Here is a 9,452-nt window from a genome sequence, read left to right on the forward strand (position 1 = left end):
TTTTGTGGTACGCGGGCCTCTCACTGTTGTGGCCTCTCCCGTTGCGGAGCACAGGCTCCGGACGCACAGGCTCAGTGGCCATGGCTCACGGGCCCAGCCGCTCCACGGCATGTGGGATCTTCCCGGACCTGGGCACAAACCCGTGTCCCCTGCATAGGCAGGCGGACTCTCAACCACTGCACCACCAGGGAAGCCCTGCCATGTTTTTTGTATCTCTAAGCACCTGGATCAGGGCTTACAGACAGTAAACATTTGGTAAATAGTAGTTGAACGAATGAGTGAGGTTTGTTGATGTCTATACTAAGAACTCTCAGCTCCCTGCTCTGCTTTCTACATAGAGAGGGCAGCTGTGGTGCCATAAGGGTGATCCCAGGTGAGTGGTGAGACCAGAGGGCTGGGGCATCTTCTGCTCCAGACTAAGAGGTAAAATGATGGTAAGAGAACATACTTCAAGGTAGTATAAGCAGGAACAGTTTCAGGGTTGAGACAAAGTGCAGGCTTCTTCTTCCATCATGTACAGAGTGAGAAAGCATCCGCGCCTATGTGTGGAGGGGCTTTTGAAAATGTACTGATCTGGTCTGACCCAACTAAGCTGACCTACTTCTCCTGTCCCTCTTTCTGCCCTTTCCTGGTCACGGCAGGAATCTTTTCAGAGCATATGTGTCTTATAAGAACATTCCGGCAAGTTCACGTTTTTGGTCTCCTCTGAGTTGAGATCAGAGGCAGCTTGGATTTGGAGTTTGCTTTCAGAATTCATGGAAGGCTCAAAGCTCTATTTTTGAGTAACCTCAAAAGCCCCTCCACACTTGGCTGGCTTCCAGCCCAGACCATTCTCCTTCCCTTCGTCCCCTGCAGCCAGGCAGATTCAAGCTTGAGAGACAATGGAATTATGGGTAAATTGTTTGCTCACAGTGAGGGGGTCCACCCCGCCCCACCCAGCCCAAGCCTCCCTTCAGGCAAGGTCAGTATCAGCAAACAGCTAGCAGCACTCCCCTCCCGGGGACGCTAAAGAGACAAATTTAATAAAAATCTATCTTATTAACAGCCTGACCTACCAGCATTGATCACATTAGAAATGATGCCCACACACACAATCCCCATCATGCACAAAGGGCCAGACTCAGTGGAGCTCAAAAAACCAGTTAAATCTGTCCAGTGGTGATTCTTTCCCCAAGGGCCCAAAACATCCCCCAAACTAATAACCCCCAGAAAAGCACTGCCGGGGAAAATTCCTTGCGGATTTGAGATTTTCATTCTGTTAATCTCTTAACTCAATAAAGCAAACACTCCCGCAACAAATTAAATACTTTTATTAAAAGGTCCCCTCCCCCAATCTCTTTGATGTGGGTACAAACCTGCAACCCTCTCAGGGCCTGCGTGTCCACGGGAAGGGTTGTTCCCACCTCCTATATCATTTTCTCCTGTTATTCCAAGAAGGCCCAGAAGCCACTAGGATTTGCTGATTCTTGGATTCTGGAAACTTTAGAGACCTCTGGCTTCCCTGAGTAGATGGCACAGCCTGTCAGCTGAGGGAAATTCTTCCCATTTTTTGGTGGGGTGACAGACCCCAAACAGGCCTGGCCCGGAGCACCTCTACTGACGCAGTTAGCCAGGAGGAGCCCCCAGCACAGCTGTCCCGGCCAAGGTGGACTTGCTCACGGATAACCACACCCTGTCTCTGACCTCTGCAGAGGCCTACTGATCAGACCTCCAACAGTGAGCTGCAAACCAGCCGGGGGAGCTGGAGAGAAGATTAAAGGAGGCTGGGGTGGAGAAAGGAGCTCGAGATAAGGAGACCTGAGCGGCTCTCCCCCCACTGCTTCCTGCCCCAAAGCTGGCCCTCAAGATGCTCCTGTCTCCATCAACCTGGAATTGGGTTCAGCTGTTTAACTTCTTCCAGCCTCCACTTTCCTCTCGCTATGGGTTTGAGGTCCACTTGGGTTACACTGGGACCCTTCCCAGGTCTCCTCAAATGCTCTCCTTGGAAAGCCTGCCTTGTAGGGAAACACCCTGGTTTGCAGATGGTAACCCCAGGCCCCTTTATATTTAAAGGAGCCTTCTTCCAGAAACATCATTATCTACAGTTTATCACTTTCATTGGAGGGTCTGTAGTGAACAAGGCTCTATGGATCAACACTCAGAGAGAAGCTGGGTATTTCGTCTATGGCAACAATCATGTCTCTGAGAGCAGAGGGATCCCTTTTCCACTGGACTCCACACAGTCAACTCCCAGCATTGGCCTTGAAGGGGCAATCAGACACGTGAAAGGATGTGCTTGTACCAGTGTGGCACGTGGGCCCACGTTCTTCATGTGCAATGTAACAGTCTATCCCTGAGCTCTCAGTCTGCTTTCCAACTGCCCAGGGGATGTCGCCTTCTGGGTGTCTCTCAGGCACCTCAAGTCAGCATTCTGACACGGAACACATACTCTTCCCCAAACATGCTTCTCCTGCCTTCCCTCCTTGCCTCCCTTTCTTCCTCCCTCCCTCCCTCTCTTCCTTCTTTCTCTCACTCAATATTTAATGAATGCCTACTATGTGCCAGGCATTGGTCTAGGTGTAGGGAAACAAAGCTGTGAAGGAGGCCCATATATTCTTGCTCTCTTGAGCCTCTCCAGTGGCAGATACAGACAATAAACAAATAAACAAATCCATAAAAAACCATTTCACTGATAAGTAGTAATAAGTGTTCTGAAAAAAAAAAAAAAGACCACGGAGCTATATTAGATAGCATGGTCAAGAAAGGCCTCTCTGAGGAGGGCATATTTGAATTGGAACTTGAAAAATGAGAATGATCCACTTCTGCATATGGAAGAAGAGTGCTGCAGGCGTGCCAAAGACCTGAGGTGGGGTGTGCTGGTTAGTGTGTCTAGGGCATGGTGGGCCAGAGAGAGGGACCCACTGCTTCCTGCCCCAAAGCTGGCCCTCAAGATGCTCCTGTCTCCATCAACCTGGAATTGGGTTCAGCTGTTTAACTTCTTCCAGCCTCCACTTTCCTCTCGCTATGGGTTTGAGGTCCACTTGGGTTACACTGGGGCCCTTCCCAGGTCTCCTCAAATGCTCTCCTTGGAAAGCCTGCCTTGTGGGGAAACACCCTGGTTTGCAGATGGTAACCCCAGGCCCCTTTATATTTAAGGGAGCCTTCTTCCAGAAACATCATTATCTACAGTTTATCACTTTCATTGCAGGGTCTGTAGTGAACAAGGCTCTATGGATCAACACTCAGAGAGAAGCTGGGTATTTCGTCTATGGCCAGCCCCTCCTGCTGCCCTACTGTATTCTGCCTTCTCCTTGAGCTCTTGGCAGCATTTGCTGCTGATGATCAGTCCAGCTCAGTTTAGAGGCTGCTCTGCCCCAGGCACTGGGGATGGCCAGCGCTACTCCTTACCCTGATTCTCCCTTGGCTTCCGTGACCTCACCGTGTGGTTCTCCTCCAGCCTTTTGGCTCTTGTCTTCCTTCCACTGCCAGTATATACACAGCTCTCTCTGCTCCCCACTTGTGCCTCCAGAGCTACGCTCTGCTTGTCCTGCCCCAGACTCTGCCAAATCCCTTTGCTTCAGTGCTCACTGGAGCTCCCCAAGTGGGTTTTTCCTGGCACGCATTCTTCTTCCTCCAGGAAGCACTCCTGTCTGCCCCAGCCTGCTTGGTGCTTTCCCTTCTACAACATTTAGTTTGAACCACTTGACATGAAAGGATATATGCCCTTGTGTTATTCTCTCATGGTTTCATGGGTGTCTGTTCTACTTTCCCACTAGGATTTTCATTTCTCTGAGGATGAGACAAAGTCACAAGTTTCTGTTTGCTCCTTAGCATCCAACCCAGTCCTGGACACCAAGGAAGGCAAGTAGGTGGGTCTTTGGGGGCCAGGATATGAGATGCCACTGGTCAGCTCAGCCTGGGCCCAGGCAGACCGCAGTGGAAAGCCCCCTCTACCTCTCTCCGGGCTTCTGCCTCACCTGGCCGACTCCTTCCACTCCATCTGGTCTCCGTCGTGCTGCAGAGTGTCCATCTCTGTGAAGAGGGTGGGGTTGGGAGCCTCATCTTCCTCCCCCAGGATGTCCTGGAGCTGCTCAGCAGCTGGAGACCCTGCAAAAGGAGGGCAGCAGGTTCTGCTGAGTGCCCCATGGGAGGTAGAGGCCAACTGAAATAGAGCAGGAGCCAAGTGCAAGGGCAAAGTATTTCCTAATTCAGTAGAACGAAGCCCACCCTCTGGGCAAAGCTAGACTCAAGTTTCTGTGGATCGGATGTGGGTGGGATATTCTTCGAGATAAAAGACATGAAAGGATTTAGTCTGTATTCAGACTCCTGGGTCTTGTAGCCAACACTGAAGAAAGATGGAAAATGGCCAAAGCCAGGGCAGCAGCAAGGACAGGGAACAGAGCAAATAAGTGCGGGGAGAAAAACTCTGTCCCAACTTCAGCGTAACATACCCAGAGGGATCCCTTTTCCACTGGACTCCACACAGTCAACTCCCAGCATTGGCCTTGAAGGGGCAATCAGACACGTGAAAGGATGTGCTTGTACCAGTGTGGCACGTGGGCCCACGTTCTTCATGTGCAATGTAACAGTCTACCCCTGAGCTCTCAGTCTGCTTTCCAACTGCCCAGGGGATGTCACCTTCTGGGTGTCTCTCAGGCACCTCAAGTCAGCATTCTGACACGGAACACATGCTCTTCCCCAAACATGCTTCTCCTGCCTTCCCTCCTTGCCTCCCTTTCTTCCTCCCTCCCTCCCTCTCTTCCTTCTTTCTCTCACTCAATATTTAATGAATGCCTACTATGTGCCAGGCATTGGTCTAGGTGTAGGGAAACAAAGCTGTGAAGGAGGCCCATATATTCTTGCTCTCTTGAGCCTCTCCAGTGGCAGATACAGACAATAAACAAATAAACAAATCCATAAAAAACCATTTCAGTGATAAGTAGTAATAAGTGTTCTGAAAAAAAAAAAAAAAGACCACGGAGCTATATTAGATAGCATGGTCAAGAAAGGCCTCTCTGAGGAGGGCATATTTGAATTGGAACTTGAAAAATGAGAATGATCCACTTCTGCATATGGAAGAAGAGTGCTGCAGGCGTGCCAAAGACCTGAGGTGGGGTGTGCTGGTTAGTGTGTCTAGGGCATGGTGGGCTGGAGAGAGAGAGAGGTATCACACAACATTGAATGCCTTGGTTAGAGGCATAACTGCCCACCCAACCGCACAGGCTAGACACGCTGGCATCATTCTCACCTCACCTCTTTCTCTCACCTCCACTCCCACATTAAAAGTTTTCGAGAATACTCTCCTTCCTCACCAATTCCATTGCCCCTGCCCTGGTTCAATCTCTCACTGACTGTCTTTAGGCTTCATCAAGTCTTCCTCTTCCTCCAAGCCTCTCTATCCCCTCAGTTTATCACCCCTTTGGCCTTCACTTATTTCTCCATGGACTCCCAATGGTCAATAATTTCAACTACCCTTCTCATCACAGTCTCCAGTCTCTTACTCCTTGACTTCCCAATAAAACCAGGTAGTTGATGCCCAAACAAGAATTCACTGGCCCAATCTCCACCTCTTCAAATGTGTCCTGGGGTGCAGGGAGAGGCAGTGTGGTATGGTGGTACGGTGGATGCAAGGCACACGCTAGGCTCTCAATCCAGCTAGACGTGTGTATGAATCTCAGAGTTGCTACTTACTCATGAGTGAATTCAGTCTGAGTGAACAGGGTTATTGTCCCAATAAATCAGGTAAGGAGAATAACACACATGATACAGGGCCTGGAATATAACAGGTGCCAATCCCCCTTGCCACCAAGCTTAGCACCCAGGCTCATGAGCCCCTCTGGAGAAAACCACCCAGCTGTACAAATGGGGAGTTTCCACTGTTAACAGTTCTCAGAAGTACAGGCACTTCCACTCATCCTTGCATGCCCTTTCCCATGTTCCTCAATGCCACACTAACCTTTGCTCCTCTCTGCAAGCCTCTTGATCTATCTCTTATCCCACATCACCAAGAAAATAAGACCTCCAGGCATGAAATCCATCAACTTCCTCCTTTCCAGTCCTTCTGTGTTCTTACCACTGCTGCAGTCTATCTCTGAACAAGAGTTCTTCCTCTAGCCTATCTCTGGCCCCATCTATTCCCTTCTACTGGATCCTTATTTCGTCAACCAGCCTTTCCTTACCTGGGTCTTCAATTTCTTTCCCTCCACCCTCTTTCTCTCAACCTATAAACAGCTCTTCCTACCATGAAACACCTTCCCCTGATCCTGCCTGCCTTCTAAGCTCTGCTGCTCTCCTTTTTCCTTCTCTCTCCTCAACTTATTGAAGGGGAGGTCTACACTCGCTGTTTCCACTTCCTCCTTACCTAATCACTTCCCAACCTGCTGCAAATGATTCATCCCCACCACACTAAGGACATTGACTAAGGTAGAGATGTTAAACTGGCAGCTCAAAGATGTGTTTAATTCAGCCCTCATAGAGTATAAAAGTTTTTGAAGTTGTTGCTCATATAAAGAATTATGAAATTGCATATAAAAATCTAGATTTCTGACTTTTCTTGAGAATTCAGATACTCTGATGACAGTGCCCATATTCCTACCTGACAACAATCAATTAGAGCTGAGTGATGGATGAGAATATGCATTTTAGTTTGCCACAGTCCCCACTACTCCCTATTATTACCCTGCTAATCTCATTTATGCTAAGCACCCAAGTTTACAACCCTGCTCTCAGAGCTCTCTTGTTGTTTTATTCTCAAATCAATAAGTCAATAAAATCAATCAAACCTACAACACTGTGAAGCTATGGTCTGGCTTATCTCTCTGGGACATGAGTGGTGCTGACTGCTCCCTCTGAACTGAAATGCTCTTTGTTCTTATAAGATAGCACTTTCTTGGATATTTTTTCCTATCTCTTTGAGAACTCCTTCTCAGTGTCCTTCCCTGGCCCTTCTTGCATGTCTCACTTAAATCTTGATCTTCCCCAGGATTCCTCCTTGGCCTTCTTGTCTCCTCTCTTTCTATACCCCTACTGGACCACCTCATGTTCTTTTTGGTGTCACCCTATAGCCGAGGTCACCCGTGTCTCTAGGTCCTGACTTACTGAGCATTTCCAACTGCCAGCTGGACTGCTCCATCTGCGAGTTCTCCAGCCTTCTTGAGTCAATCTCAACATGTTCAAAGCAGCCCTGCCTCCCGTCTTCCAACACCCCAACCTTGCCCTCCTCTGTTTTGATTAATAGTGCTCCTGGCTACCCAGCCATCCAGAGGAGAAATGTTGGGCTCACTCTGGAAGCCTCCTTCTCTCTCATCATCCATGTCCAATCAGGCACTGACGTGATTGTGATCCACTCACTTCCTGACTATTTTTTAGCTCTCTCCCTTTTTCCCACCATTGCCACCACCTTTGTTCAGGTTCTCATTATGTCCTATTCCTACCATCGCAAGAGCCACCTACTGTCCCCACTGCCTCTGCTTGCCCCATCCATCCCATGCCCTGTGTAGCACCAGAGTTTGCTTTAAGACATTTCAAACATGTTCACATGGCAAACTCCTGGGAGTCATGGTGCTCTTTGAGCAGCACCATAAAATATTGTGCATATGAGTTAGAAATAATTTTACTAGCAGAAAATACTACCAGTTTATCTGTATATAGCTCAATGGACAGCATTTATTTAAATGGATTTTTATTTCCGAATTTTTCTACTACTTTAAACTTAGTCCTTTTTATTGACTTATTGATTATTGACACTTGCTAGCAGACGTCAAAGGTTTAAGGAAATGTTATAGAAGAAAATTTATCAATTGAACAAATAACCTTATTTGTTCCTTAAATTGGGAGAAGACTATGACTGCTTGATTCTGAGAGGGCACACCAATTCTCCATGAGATAGAGTTCAAGAGCTACCCTTTTAAAATGTAGATTTGGGGCTTCCCTGGTGGCGCAATGGTTGCGCGTCCGCCTGCCGATGCAGGGGAACCGGGTTCGCGCCCCGGTCTGGGAGGATCCCACATGCCGCGGAGCGGCTGGGCACGTGAGCCATGGCCGCTGAGCCTGCGCGTCCGGAGCATGCGCTCCGCAACGGGAGAGGCCGCAGCAGAGGGAGGCCCGCATACCACAAAAAAAATAAATAAATAAATAAAATAAAATGTAGATTTGGGGCTTCCCTGGTGGCGCAATGGTTGCGCGTCCGCCTGCCGATGCAGGGGAACCGGGTTCGCGCCCCGGTCTGGGAGGATCCCACATGCCGCGGAGCGGCTGGGCACGTGAGCCATGGCCGCTGAGCCGGCGCGTCCGGAGCATGCGCTCCGCAACGGGAGAGGCCGCAGCAGAGGGAGGCCCGCATACCACAAAAAAAATAAATAAATAAATAAAATAAAATGTAGATTTGGGGCTTCCCTGGTGGCTCAGTGGTTGAGAGTCCGCCTGCTGATGCAGGGGACAAGGGTTCGTGCCCCGGCCCGGGAAGATCCCACATGCCGCGGAGCGGCTGGGCACGTGAGCCATGGCCACTGAGCCTGCGTGTCCAGAGCCCGTGCTCCGCAACAGGAGAGGCCACAAAAGTGAGAGGCCCGTGTACCACAAAAAAAAAAAAAAAAAAAGTGAAATGTAGATTTGGTCATGTTACTCTCCAGGTGAAAAACATTCAATAGCTCTCTATTACCTAAAGCCTAGGGTCTATGACATGGCTCAAAACGTCCCTCATGATCTGGCCCTAACCTGCCCTGGTAGGTTCTGTCATGTTCTTCATCCAGACACCCCAGACTCCAGCCACCCTGGACCCCGGATACTCTGGACCAAAGTTACCCTGGACCCCAGCCACCCTGGACACCAGCCATCCTGAAGCCCAGACACTGTGGACCCCAGTCACTCTTGACCCCACATGCCCTGGACCCCAGCCACATCAGACCACACACAGTTCTCTGAAGAGGAGAGCACATCACTCCTTGGACCTTTAGTGCCTACCATTCCCTAAATCTGCAATCCCCTTCCGCCTTCAAGGCCAAATAAGAAGGCAAATAAATGGAACAGTCATGAAATGATGAGACCCAACAGGGAGGAGGATGCCTGAACCAGCCCTCTCTGGGGCATTACCTGCTCCCTGGAGTAGCTGAGCGCTGGGGTCTCCGGCTGTGGACACTGCCTCTGGCCCCAGCCTGTTTCTGCTGCTGCCACCCTGGCTGCTGCCTTCACACTTCCTCTTCCCCACCAGCAGAGCACAACAAACTCACCTTTGTTTCCAGTTAAGCACCAGGGGAGGTGTGGGGAGAGGAAAAGAGGGAGAGGGAAAGAGAGGGAGAGGGGGAGGGGGTGGGGGGAGAGAAAAGGAATGTATGAAAAGACTGGGGAAGTGGAGAGAGGGTTGTATGTGAGAAGATGTAGTAAGCATGAGAGGAAAAAATATTGAGAGTGAATTAAAGATACTGTGAGTATAAGAGAATTGTGTGTGTGTGTGTGTGTGTGTGTGTGTGTGTGTG

The 9,452-nt window shown here is 49.5% G+C and overlaps 1 protein-coding gene across 1 annotated transcript in view; it reads right to left on the minus strand.

Moving 5' to 3' along the window:
- The window catches only part of SLC4A5 (solute carrier family 4 member 5), a 107,197-nt gene that overhangs the window by 76,838 nt on the left and 20,907 nt on the right, over nt 1–9,452 (minus strand). Inside the window, exon 4 of the mRNA XM_055089270.1 lies at nt 3,957–4,086. Within this exon, the coding sequence (XP_054945245.1) occupies nt 3,957–4,086 (130 nt within the window). The remainder of the gene's footprint in view (nt 1–3,956; nt 4,087–9,452) is intronic.

This window comes from Physeter macrocephalus, chromosome 12, assembly GCF_002837175.3.
Source record: "Physeter macrocephalus isolate SW-GA chromosome 12, ASM283717v5, whole genome shotgun sequence".
NCBI lineage: Eukaryota > Metazoa > Chordata > Mammalia > Artiodactyla > Physeteridae > Physeter > Physeter macrocephalus.